At 53.6% G+C, this 12,191-nt stretch overlaps 5 protein-coding genes across 5 annotated transcripts; 2 read left to right on the top strand and 3 right to left on the bottom strand.

Annotated features, from left to right (window-relative positions):
- Positions 1-168: 168 nt before the first annotated feature.
- Positions 169-1,566, top strand: BO97DRAFT_471871 (branched chain alpha-keto acid dehydrogenase E1, beta subunit; the record flags this gene model as incomplete). Its single annotated transcript, XM_025700081.1, has 3 exons — positions 169-847; positions 916-1,478; positions 1,529-1,566. The coding sequence occupies exons 1-3, from the start codon at positions 282-284 to the stop codon at positions 1,564-1,566; spliced, it is 1,167 nt and encodes a 388-aa protein (XP_025549315.1). The 5' UTR covers positions 169-281.
- Positions 1,567-2,358: 792 nt separating this feature from the next.
- On the bottom strand, positions 2,359-3,486 carry BO97DRAFT_479430 (uncharacterized protein; the record flags this gene model as incomplete). The annotated part of the gene is made up of 7 exons (XM_025700694.1): positions 2,359-2,618; positions 2,683-2,766; positions 2,827-2,898; positions 2,959-3,018; positions 3,077-3,132; positions 3,191-3,357; positions 3,433-3,486. 7 exons carry the CDS (start codon positions 3,484-3,486, stop codon positions 2,419-2,421), a joined length of 693 nt encoding a protein of 230 aa, XP_025549314.1. The 3' UTR covers positions 2,359-2,418.
- A 1,076-nt stretch (positions 3,487-4,562) lies between these two features.
- On the bottom strand, positions 4,563-7,058 carry BO97DRAFT_407085 (Zn(II)2Cys6 transcription factor). Its single transcript, XM_025695567.1, has 6 exons — positions 6,918-7,058; positions 6,542-6,707; positions 6,287-6,451; positions 5,725-6,203; positions 5,532-5,666; positions 4,563-5,482 (listed from the first exon to the last, which is right to left on the bottom strand). The coding sequence occupies exons 1-6, from the start codon at positions 7,041-7,043 to the stop codon at positions 4,745-4,747; spliced, it is 1,809 nt and encodes a 602-aa protein (XP_025549313.1). The 5' UTR covers positions 7,044-7,058; the 3' UTR covers positions 4,563-4,744.
- An 854-nt stretch (positions 7,059-7,912) lies between these two features.
- Positions 7,913-8,680, bottom strand: BO97DRAFT_426682 (uncharacterized protein; the record flags this gene model as incomplete). Its single annotated transcript, XM_025697144.1, has 1 exon — positions 7,913-8,680. One exon carries the CDS (start codon positions 8,678-8,680, stop codon positions 7,913-7,915), a length of 768 nt encoding a protein of 255 aa, XP_025549312.1.
- Positions 8,681-9,672: 992 nt separating this feature from the next.
- BO97DRAFT_456739 (putative MFS transporter) lies at positions 9,673-11,410 on the top strand. The gene is made up of 2 exons (XM_025699184.1): positions 9,673-9,890; positions 9,941-11,410. The coding sequence occupies exons 1-2, from the start codon at positions 9,703-9,705 to the stop codon at positions 11,280-11,282; spliced, it is 1,530 nt and encodes a 509-aa protein (XP_025549311.1). The 5' UTR covers positions 9,673-9,702; the 3' UTR covers positions 11,283-11,410.
- The last annotated feature ends 781 nt before the right edge of the window (positions 11,411-12,191 follow it).

Here is a 12,191-nt window from a genome sequence, read left to right as displayed (position 1 = left end):
TGACATTAAGGCACCGAGGCATCAACTGACTCGGACAATCCCCAGGCGATAAGGCGATAAGGCAGCAGTTGAGGGCGGTTATTCGCGGGGAAATGGGGTAACATTCCCCGCATGAACGCATTGAAGGACCTCGGAGCCTCTCCCTCCTCCCCCTTCTATCGGGGAGGTCTTTAAACCTCTTCTCCTGAAAGAGGAGAGAGGAAGTTCCTCTCAGCTTCTCTCCTTGATACCTTTTGTGTGTTCTTCCTCAATAATCCCCCAATCCACTACCTCATCACAACATGGCATCCCGACGCATATCATCTCGGCTATTCCACCCCCGAATCCAGGGACGAACGTATTCCAGCGCCGCCGCATCGCCGGCCTCGCGTCTCAACCTCCCCATCGACTACAAGACCACGCCCCTTCTCCATCACACGTCCTCGACCCTCCCCGACACGCTCGACCTGCCGGCCTCAACCTCATCGAAATCCATGAACCTCTACCAGGCCATCAACTCCGCCCTGCGAACCGCCCTCGCGACCTCCAACAAAGTCATGCTCTTCGGGGAGGACGTGGCCTTCGGCGGAGTCTTCCGCTGCTCGATGGACCTGCAGACGGAATTCGGCTCGGAGAGGGTCTTCAACACGCCATTGACGGAACAAGGGATCGTGGGGTTCGCGATCGGCGCTGCCGCGCAGGGGATGAAGCCCGTGGCCGAGATCCAGTTCGCCGACTACGTCTTCCCGGCCTTTGATCAGATCGTGAACGAGGCGGCTAAGTTCCGGTACCGGGAGGGGGCGACGAACGTGGATGTTGGGGGGTTGGTCATTCGGATGCCGTGCGGAGCGGTGGGACATGGTGCTTTGTAGGTGTCGGCACTTGTCTTCCATGCCGTTGAAACCGGGAAACTAACCACTAATTCGTCCTCCTCAGGTACCATTCCCAGTCCCCCGAAGCCCTCTTCGCACATATACCAGGGATCCAGGTGGTGATGCCGCGCTCACCTTCGCAGGCCAAGGGCCTCCTCCTCTCCGCGATCTTCCAACACAACAACCCGGTACTCTTCATGGAGCCCAAGGTCCTCTACCGGGCGGCGGTGGAACACGTGCCGAACGAGTACTACACGATCCCGCTCAGCGAGGCGGAGGTCGTGAAGCGCGGGAACGATCTCACCATCGTGTCCTATGGCCAGCCGCTGTACCTGTGTTCAGCGGCGATCGAGGCTGCGGAGCGCGCGCTGGGCGCGAGCATCGAGCTGATCGACTTGCGCACGATCTACCCCTGGGACCGGCAGACGGTGCTGGATAGTGTCCGAAAGACGGGCCGGGCGGTCGTCGTGCACGAGAGTATGGTCAACTACGGCGTTGGCGCTGAGGTTGCGGCTACCATCCAGGACCAGGCTTTCTTGCGGTTAGAAGCCCCTGTCAAGCGCGTGGGCGGCTGGAGTACGCATACCGGGTTGATCTATGAGAAGTTTATTATTCCGGATGTTACGAGTAAGTGCCACCCTCTCTATTTAATAGACCAGATATTGACTTTGCCGCAGGGATATATGACGCTATCAAGCAGACGCTTGATTACTGAGCCGGAGCGAGATTCTCTATGAGCGTTTCATTCTGTGTACATACATACCTGAGTGTCTATCCTAAAAAAAAAAAAAAAAAAAAAAACCTTGCACAAGCCGCCCACCGTACTGAAGCCGTAGTGACGTACTACCAGGTGCAAGTCCTCTGAACTCCCATTAGAACTATAAGATAGCCAACCCAAATCCAATCTGTCGCTAAGCTACACAACAAAACATGTCCACAACTCCTGAAGAAGATACTAGTCTAGAGTTACATAACCTCCATGCGCCTACACCGGCCCCAAATAGCAACCCCAGCCCCCAGTTCAATCAGAGAGATCCAACGCCACCACAGCGCGACTCAACAACAGCCAAGCCCCCGCATAATCAGCCTGTACAATACCGGCTTCATCAGAAACATAGAAGCAGGTGAGATTGTACATAAGCCGATAATAGGAGGATCGGCATTGAGCCTGCCCCATTTGACACATCCGATGTGGAACCGGGATCGTCGCACGATCACAATATGCTTCATCTCATTGACAAAATGGTCTCTCGTCTTTTTTCATGCTAAGCTCATCGAGAACATATCGCGATCAAGCATAAGCGGGATGTCGAGTGGGCTTAGTTCTACCAGTAACCATAAGGGCAGGGTTACAAACATGTCTCCTTTCTAAACGTAAGGTTACTTGAGTTCTTTAGCGATTAATATTGTTCCGAAGCTCTCGTCAAGACAACGAGTGGATCCGAGTCAGAGTGAATATTTACAAAATGTGTCTCCGTACGATGATAGAATGCGCACGGCAAGTGATCCAGGGAGAGCGGATGCCAGAGCATGGGCCGTCAAAGATAACTGACTGCTAGCATACCACTCATTCACCCTCTAGCCGTATGCAAATTTTCTGGACGTTGTCGTCGAAAGTGTCGCTGGAGATCTTGATGGCATCGGTGTGCCAGGTCTTACCGCCATCGGAGATGGTCAGGCCGTTGGAGCTGGAGCCGCTGTAAAGGGAAAGGGTGTTGCCGAGCTTGGAATCGGCCTCGCTCAGGTGGATTGTGATGTTGTTCCAGCCTGTAATTCCCGAGAATCAGGCACCACGCTCAAAATAAGACGTGTCAGAAGGATCTAAACTTACCGTAGGCAGACTGGGTGCCGCAGGTACCGGATCCAGTGTAGCACTCGTCACCGGAGTAGAGGTACAGCAGGTTGCTGTCGAGCTCTGTTGTTCAAGTCAGCACGTGCTATATTCATGATGAGCAGACCTGAGCTAAATGCTTACGGTCGGTCTCCTTGAAAACGACCTTGCTGTCGATGCTGACGACCTGGGTTGCCTTGCTGTTCTCAATGGTGACTGTCGCGTTTCATGGTTAAACTTGATGTCAGCAATGAAAGTTGGTATCTGTGTGCTTACCCTCAGAGCCGACCTGGCTTTCCTTGGGGACGGTCACGTAGGCCTGACCGAGCTGACCACCTGCAGCCGCAATTAGCACATCTCGCAAATTTCGACCAGCTGATACCTAGAGACTTACTAGGAGTGTAGGTGCTAGCAGCAACACACCACTCTTCAATGCTAGCAGAGCAGCCCCTTGTCGCAGTTAGCTGACACGGCCTCTGATTTATGAATGCAAGGAGATTATACGTACTGAGACTCCTGATCAGGAGACCAGTTGGGCAAAGGCTGGTACAGGTATGAGCTAGTCTCACCGGCAGTCGCTCGAAGGCCGATCCAGAGCGAGGCCCGGACCTCATCGCTGGTGTCCTGGACACTGGTGCCCTCAGGGGCGCCGGGGGCGATAACCGACCAGGTCGCCTTTGTGATGTGAGCGCTGTTGGAAGGAGGGCCAGTGTAGAACCCGTGGCCAAAGGCTCAGGCATCCTTGGTAACGGCCGCAGCGCGGAGGGCGAAAGCCAGAAGAGCAGCAGCGTAGACAGAACGCATGGTGATTGTAATGAAATTTATCGATTGGATAACGAAAGTAATAAAGCGAACCGGCCGCGAAGAAAGAATGACTGCAAGCAGGACTGTGAATGAAAGACTGAATGAGAGAATGATCAACCCGTGAAGAGCAGCGCGCCGATCGCCAGCCTATAGAAACAATTGGCACTGAGGATGGAAGGCGGTTGGGGTGAAGCATTAGTCGTAAGGCGCGCCGACTAAGGGCTTGTCTCAGGAGGTAGGTGGAGTCCGGCGCCATCGCAGACTCCACCACTGCCCTCATTGCCCTCGGTTTAACCTGAAACAGATACGCTTTAAGCTTGATCCGTCCGCACCCTGGAAGATTTCGAGCTCCAATCTAACCGCCGACGCTTGTCGCATTTAAAGTTTCACGGGCGTGTGAATTCCCGTATTCCGTATTTCTTGCCTCATACGGCATTTCACCACCTCGTGGCTGTTCATCTCTTGGCCCTAATTGATTATCTCGTTTGCGTGGTTGCTTAATTGATGCTTCAAGGTGACGAAGAAGCCCCCAGGGCCTCTCTCAACAACTTCCACTTCCGGCGAATCGAGCCGTCACCCGCCGAAGCTATTAATGGCTCTCACCCTCAAGGCCATTTCAGGCTGAATGCTGCGGGATTGGAATTGTCCGGGCGGAAGTTTCGTGGTGTCAAGCTTGCCCGATGGATCTATAGCATCAGAGAACTAAGCTTCTGTTGGGTGGCATCGAGACCAACAAGATATCAGCCCCTTTTCTAAATCGTATTTCCGAGGCAGGACCTGATTTCTCAATGTGCCCGATGAGCTCGCCATCGACATTCCAGCGATCTCAATGAAAAGAAGATTGCCGTCGTCTTGGATATCGCACAAGAACAGGGTTTTGCGACCATACGCTGTCGGACAATCATTGAATATCCACTATTCCATCGAAGATGTACAATCATAGCGAGCTCTTGTGTGCCGCAACCAGGTCACTCGGCCTCCATCCTCAAAGCCATGCGAGCAATGAAGACAAGGAGCGGGCCGATGCAGACTTTCTTTCACCCTGTATATCAGATGTAAACATGAATGTGTCGTATGTCTGGCGTAATAGAAAATGTTCATGATTATACCGATACATAAAAAGCATATACAACACGTCGTCCATGAAATGTGCCAACTTCGATGAAAGTCATCAGCTCATTTGACACCCTCCCGTACTTTCACTACAGTGCAGCCGCAGTCGTCCAGCGATCATCGACTGCCGATGGAATCCTTTCTATCAGGGGGAGCCTGCCCGGGGAGAAAGTTCGGACATCCCACTACCCCAAAGCCCGAGTGAATGCCGTTTCTCCACCAATTTGAGCACCTCATACATGAAAAGTCGTTCAGGGCCTCCATCCGGAAACACCTCCCAGGCCACGCGCACTGGGAAAGCGAGGCGATTGATCATGTTTCCAGGGGCAGTCAAGATGTACCACTCGAGAGTTCGGCAAATACCGCACCCCAAGGCATACTGTTCTGCAGGCCCGACGCGGTCTGTCGGTCGACAATCCGCCGTTGATAGGACCAACCGTGTGGTGTAGTATAAACACATGGTCTGGGCTAAGCGGAGGTCTGGATAAACATATTTGGTAGGGGTTATAATGGCACCGGTGCGAAGGTCTCGACATTGGAAAACGGGAAACTCGTCGTTTGGTAGCGCCTCAACTTCCTTGGGTGGTCCGTCAGGGTAGTGGTCAACCCATTCCGTTTTCCACTGGCGGAAGCGATGTGTCAAGTCGGCGACGCCATTCCAGAGAGTTGCTTGTTTAACCTTGATTTCATGTGCACTCGCCATATTCGAGGCAAGAGTGGCTTGAAGGTCGTCAAACTGAGACAACAGAGCTGGAATCTCGACAGCAAGGTCCATTAAATAATGCAGTATATCTTTCTTGGTAGTCTTCGCTGACCACGGAAGATTGATCCAGTCCTCTTGAGCAAGAAAAGATGGGGTGCGGCTGACGAGGGCTGCAGATACCTGTTTACTGAATAAGTATAGAACGGTGCAACAGGAAATGAGTACATACCCAGTACGGTCGGAGTTCTGTGTATAATAAATGCTCCACACCGTGAACATGGTTCTCGGGACCTCGATGTTCGATCAATCGCAGTGCACCATTGACATGGGCAATCAGGGACACCTGGGTGGTACGCTCCACACTCTATGGAAATGATATTAGTCTCACCCAATCACGTTGAATTGTGTGGTGTGAAGCTTACCTCGAACGCCATCAGCAAGATGACAGTGACCAGGGTCGACTCAGCCTTGCTCCGCTCGGGGTCCTGTAACGCCTGCTGTAAACTGCGGAGTACCCGTGGATAAAGGCTGAATCCCGCAGCCTCGACCTCCTTGTTCTGCACGGATCGACCGAAGAAAGCCACCGATACGGACTGAAACGCGTCCATCAGGATCGGCGAAAACATGCGAATTTCCGCGGCGCGTCGCAGCGCACCCGCATGGCCTGCTTTGGCATCGACTTCTGGGCTAAAAGCATCCACGAACCGTTCGATGAAAACCTCGAGCATGGGTTTCGACGTGCTCATTTGACAGATAGAGCCGTAGCTCGAATCCTCACTGTCTTCGGATGAACTTCGACTGCCATCGCGATGGCCTGTCCGATAGTAGATATTATCTTCCGTGTCTGCACTATCATCACTCTCGTCCGATCTATAGCGTTGGGTTGTTGCGATGGTGTCGCCTGCCAAGCACCGAGGCACATATCAGCTCATGGGCTCTTGAGTCATTGTCCGCCTCCCCCCACCCGTCAAGGATATGACCCACCTTCTGTCCGTTCGCCGGATGCAAGTACCGAACCATGCGTAACGGCCCGAGAGGTCGTGCGGATACTGCTGATGATCCCATCCACGACCTCTGAGGGGGCAGAGCGAATCGTATCGACCAGGCCTTGCAGCTGCGCTAGACGGCGTCGGTTCCGGTTGCGTTGATCTAGTCATCAAATCACGAAACGTCAGCGTCAGCGCACATCCACAGCAGTCATTACTGTATCCCTTCCCTTCCAGGTATGGGTGTACGTACCACGAGCGTTGAGCTGGGCCGTCAGCTGACGGATCTCATTTCGGAGATTACGGATCTCGTCCGCTTGGCTTATGGGTTGGAGGCTATCATCGGGCCCGGTGTCGTAAGTGCATTTGGAGGGATACCCATGAGCACAGCATGCATGACAGGGTTTGACGCGATCGCACTATCACCATGGAGTATTAGAGCCAGGCTCACATGCGTGGAGACCGGCCCCAGGGGGAAGTTTTGACTCCACGAACTACCCCCAATCGAGTGGCTCCTACTGCCGCAGGTCGATATTCCATCCAATGGGTCGATGGGTTTCCCAATTGGGATGCACGATGGAGCAGCGTCGACACCATCACCAGCAGCAAAGAATCGGGTCGGGACGCACCTTGACCTTGCGGAACCGGCAAACCTTGCAGGACCGCAGTTGACGCGCAAGCTGATTCGAGGTGACGACTGACTTGGGTCGGGACTGGTCGGGGACCAGCACAGGCTGCGGATCGTGGTTGACCATCGCGGTCTAGTACCGAATAACAACTCTGGTGAAGGCGAGGTCGAGCTTCGGGGTAAGAGAGCCAACGAACGGTACGGCACGCTTGACACCAACAAGATCTGGACGAACATGTCCGAGATTTGTCCCCTCTTTTTTCGCTTTCGCTTACATCGGCACCAGCGCGCCCGGTGGCACGACAAGACCAATAACAAGCCGGGCCTGAGGCGACGGCGGCCTGGCAAAGTGGGCTTGGTTTTGGAGTGGGCTCACGGTCGGTACCGTGTTTCGCCACCACCACTTTCTTCTGGATGGATCCGTGGCGCGTTCAAGACTGGATGGGTGGGTTGGCGAAAGGCTATCTGATATAAAAGCTAGAAACCATGGTGTCAATTCGAGACACCGAGACTTTGAGCTGGGGAATGATTCGGGAGAGTTGGTTGATTTTCAGGCAGATGCGAGCAGACGAGAGTAGAAGATGAGGAGTGAAGCGGCAGAGACAGAGAGAAGAAAGAGAGAGAAAGAGTTGGTCCACACTGGGCAGTTGGTGGGTTGGCCCAAAGAGGCTAGCGTGGTTGGACTGGTTCTTTCGCTGGTCCAGGCACCGATGTTGATGCCTCAGGAATAAGTCTTCCGACTCAACGGTTGAATGAACACCATTCATCGTCCTGAGTACATTCAGAGCAGGCATATCCTTATCCTTATGAATCAACATTCCTTTACTGATCGATCCTCGATGAAATACTCTATTACTTTACACCTTACCCTATCCTTGTTTTACCTCAGATCACCATAGATCAGTAAGTGTAAGTTAGTACTTGCAGTAGCTGGAAATATATACTTTAAATCATTCCCTCTAAACATATATATGAGCTGATCCATTAATAACCAATTCAACACAAAATGACATCCTCACCCGTATTCCCCTTGATATCATCGAGAATCTCCGCCGCAGACGACCCAATCGCTTTATTATCACCCTCCGATGAACCAGGCAGGATAAGCGCGACAAACGAGCCATCAGGCTCATTAGGCTGATCCAGCACCCAGCCACCCGCAAAATAGGAGCGGTACGGGCATGAAAGATACAAGCGATAAGCATCGGAAGGGGTCATTACATCCACTTTTCCATGCTTCCGGCAGACGATCTCCTTTTCCAATTCGTTCGCGACTATACTTACCACTCTTCTGTGGTCGTCAGGGCCGCGGAAGTATCCCACCAGCTGGGGTGGTCGGCCCCCTTTCCGGGGTTCGATGGCGAAGCCCGTGCGTTTGGGCCAGGATGGCTGATTCTCCATCTCCCAGTCAACCACCCGAGCATTGGTCCACAGGGTATTTTGGTCCGCGAGCTCCACGAGTGCCCAGCCTAGATCGCGGCAGTAGAACCTCTCGTCGGCTTCCCATGGCGTATCCGGGGCCACGGGTAGCCGACCGAGCAGAACGCCGGTGCGGACATCGTATACTTGTCTGGGCCGGCATATTTCATGCGTCCTCTGAGACCAATGCTCCCCAGAGAGAGCTTCCACGTACTCGAGAAATGGCTGGACAACTGTCAGCGCGTAATACGTGTTTCCAAGCCGCACGACTCCGCCGATGAGGAATTGCTCGGAATGCATAAAGTCGGTCCGGCAGCGAGTGCCACAAAGAGTTGGGGAAGCCATACTAAGTGTAAGTCTGTGATGAATTTCCTAGTTTAGTTGTTTATCTGTGAACTGTAAACTGCGAACTGTAAACCCGGGTCCTGTTGAGTTGCGCCAAATTTATACTTCCGCTGGAAGACTTGTGAGATCATACCCCTTTGTTAGAGTATCCATTGTTCATTGGTTGTGGTTGATATTGCTGGGTCATTGTTTCAAGCTTCTTTGTTGTGGTTGCACATTTGGATTCTCGAAAGAGAGATTGTGAACGAACAGAATTCCACTAGCATACTACAAGGAGGTGAGGGCTGAGATACAAGATCTGCGCCTCTTTGATTCGAGTCATTGAGTGAGACAATACCATTGTGCCTGGCCTTTCTGGCTTGTCCAAGAGGGACTGGACCGAGTCACCTAGAATGGATGATGATAAAGAGCGTTGCAGTAGAGACGGTTGAGTGTTTGATCCATGCATCATTAAACACCTGACCATCTTCTGCAAGGTAGGATCGGAGATGGTGCGAGCCGAGGCCTAGACGGCGTTGCATGGCTTGATGGAGGCAGGACTCGACGATCCAATGTCTGCTTCGTACGTATGTGCAAATAGTTCTGACTGGCCGATCAAGCTTCCCGGGGAGGAGGGATCTGCCTAAATGGGTGGCTGCAGAGGTTTTACTCCCAGTGCCCATTGGTGAAGAAACCGGTCATCCCGTGTGCCAAGCAGAAACGAAAGATAGGAAGCTCTCGGACAGCCTCCGATGTTCAGCAGCACCGCATTCACCCTCCATTGCCATTGAGCACCAAGTGGGGGCAACCTCCGAACCCCAGACTTCTTCTCCCCGCGTTTAACAATCAAACTTTCTGTTTCCCCGCCTTTGGGTGCTGACTTGGATCGATGTCATAGCATCCCCCCACGCTTTCTGGGCTCGGTCATGCTATGTTGTATGTCTCGGACTAGAAGTGGTATATAATTGATCAGCATCTCCTCTATGCTCGTCGGCAATCATACACCCTTTCAACTTCAACCTACCCCGGGCCATTCCTCGATCATGACCAAGAAATATATCACCGACCATGAGGCCATGGGCGACAAAGTCGACGTCTCCCATGAGGAGGTTGTCCAAATGGCTCAACTGACGGAGGATGAGAAGGTGGTAGAAAAGAAGCTGCGACGAAGAATTGACAGTCTGATCATGCCACTGGTCATTCTCGTCTATCTTATGAACTACATCGATCGGTATGTGCATTGCATCTTCTCAACCCGCGACCAAAGCTGATAGACCCCAGCAACAACTACGCCGCCGCCAAACTCCAGGGTCTCGAGCAGGACCTCTCCCTCAACGACTCCCAATACCAAACCGGCTTATCAATCCTCTTCGTCGCATACATCCTCATGCAGGTCCCCTCGAACCTGCTCCTCAATTACATGGGCCGCCCGTCGCTTTACCTGGGATTCTTCACCACCGCCTGGGGCCTCGTCTCGGCCCTGACCAGCCAAGTAACCAGCTACGGGGGCATCGTGGCATGTCGGTTCATCCTGGGGCTGGTGGAGGCCCCTTTCTTCGCGGGGATCCTCTTCTACCTGTCAAAGTGGTACACCAAGAACGAACTAGCCTTCCGAATGAGCATCTTCTACTCCGGCTCGTTGGTCAGCGGTGCATTCGGCAATCTCATCGCCGCCGGAATTCTCGGGGGCCTACAAGGCCACCGCGGGATGGCGGCCTGGCAATGGCTCTACATCATCGAAGGCAGCATCACAGTGGCCATCGGGATCGCGATCTGCCTCCTGCTACCCGACTTCCCGGAAACCTGGAAACTACTTCCCCCCGAGATGAAACATGTCGCGAACCGGCGACTAGCCATCGAAGCCGCGGAGGCGGACGTCGACGAAGGCGGGAGCATGTCGCAGCTGAAAGGGCTGAAGCTAGCGTTCACGGATATCAAGACGTACGTGCTGGCGATCGCGTATATGTGTATCACGGCGGGGGCGGGGTTCCAGTACTACTTCCCGACGCTGGCGGAGACGCTGGGGTACAGCAAGATCATCTCGCTGCTGCTGGTGGCGCCGCCGTACGTGTTCATGGTGTTCTACAGCCTGTTCCACTCGTACCTGTCCGACCGGGTCGGCAGCCGGTTCTGGTTCTTCCTCTACCCGATCCCCATCACGATGATCGGCTTCATCATCTTCATGACAACCGAGAATTTCGGCCCGCGCTACTTCTCCATGTTCCTGATGAACTTTGTGTTCGCCCAGAACGGCACCCTGTACTCGTGGATCGCCAACGCCATCCCCCGCCCGCCCGCCAAGCGCGCCGCCGCCTACGCCTTCATCAACTCCATCGGCAACTCCGCCAGCATTTGGACCGCCTACACCTACCGCGAGCAGGACGCGCCGTACTACCGCCTCGCCATGGGCGTGTGTATCGGCATGCAGGCGCTGGGCGGCATCATGGCCGTGTTCATGTACTTCCATCTGCGGTTTTTGAACAAGCGGCTCGCGCGGCTGGAGGACGAGGATGCCGTACTGACGGACCAGGAGTTGGACCGGTTGCAGCGGACGGCCGAGGTGGAGGGGATCGATGTTGCGGCGGCGCGCAGGCTGCAGAAGGGGTTCCGTTATGTGATATGATTTATGATGACGAACGAACATTTTGGGTTTCTCGCATTCTGCATTAAGATTAAACTTTCTTTTGACCGATTCCGTACAAATGGTAGGCAAGAAGATGAATGAAGTGACTTACCTGCCGGACCGCTCACATGTATGTACAGACCCGCCTGCGGCAAATCGTCATCTAGCATACCGTTGATGTAGAAGAAGGCAGAGCAAACGATGGAACGACCTCAACAACCTATTCCCTGTCCCGGGACCAAGCTTGAAGTAGTCGCTAGTCAGGTTCTCAGCTACCCTCACCATTGACCGTACCGATGATCTTGAGTGGCGATGAAGGTGAGCTATCCTGTGCCCATTCCAAGGCAACTGAGCATCTCGAACACGACTCACCCAGTCAACTCGGGATTGAAGACCGGTTACCAGCTTTCGAGAATCCCAGGCGTGATCCACCACAGCAATGCATTGTTCTTGATCGCCGTTCCGCGAACAGGATGAAGAATGGTCGTGGCGATAGAGGCAGCCGTCCTGTGCTGAGGAGCTGCATTATCGCAGGCTTCACTGCCCGCATTGGGTGAGAGGATAAGATCACATGACTGGCGGGACGGTGGGTGCTCGCAATATATAGGCTTCACCGCGCTCCTCGAACGATACACCACTCATACAAGCGAGATCCATTATCCGAACTATCACCGTAAACAGAGTAAACTAACATCACCCGGGTGGAAATCAATTATCCAAGCTTGATCAAGATCGTTATGGCTCCATCTATCCAGCCATCACGCCTCTTCCGCACGATTCGCCTCCCGCCCGCCCCCATACGGCGTTTCTCCATCGCAGTCCCCGCCCTCAAGGAAGGCCAGACAAGCTCCCCCAAGCTCCGTGGCTTTAGCCGAATATGTCCTTCAAGTTCTCGGGAGAACATCCCGG

The sequence above is a fragment of the Aspergillus homomorphus genome (assembly GCF_003184865.1).
Source record: "Aspergillus homomorphus CBS 101889 unplaced genomic scaffold BO97scaffold_31, whole genome shotgun sequence".
Classification (NCBI taxonomy): Eukaryota; Fungi; Ascomycota; class Eurotiomycetes; order Eurotiales; family Aspergillaceae; genus Aspergillus; species Aspergillus homomorphus.
The sequence above is the reverse complement of the archived record's forward strand: the minus strand, read 5'-3'. Positions and strand labels throughout refer to the sequence as shown.

Coding starts and splice junctions, on each gene's coding strand:
- BO97DRAFT_407085 (XM_025695567.1), bottom strand. CDS start 7,043: ATGGTCAACCACGATCCGCAGCCTGTGCTGGTCCCCGACCAGTCCCGA. Junction 6,708..6,917: donor GCCGGTTCCGCAAGGTCAAG/GTGCGTCCCGAC, acceptor CCATGGTGATAG/TGCGATCGCGTCAAACCCTG. Junction 5,667..5,724: donor TCTTGCTGATGGCGTTCGAG/GTAAGCTTCACA, acceptor TCATTTCCATAG/AGTGTGGAGCGTACCACCCA.
- BO97DRAFT_456739 (XM_025699184.1), top strand. CDS start 9,703: ATGACCAAGAAATATATCACCGACCATGAGGCCATGGGCGACAAAGTC. Junction 9,891..9,940: donor CTTATGAACTACATCGATCG/GTATGTGCATTG, acceptor GATAGACCCCAG/CAACAACTACGCCGCCGCCA.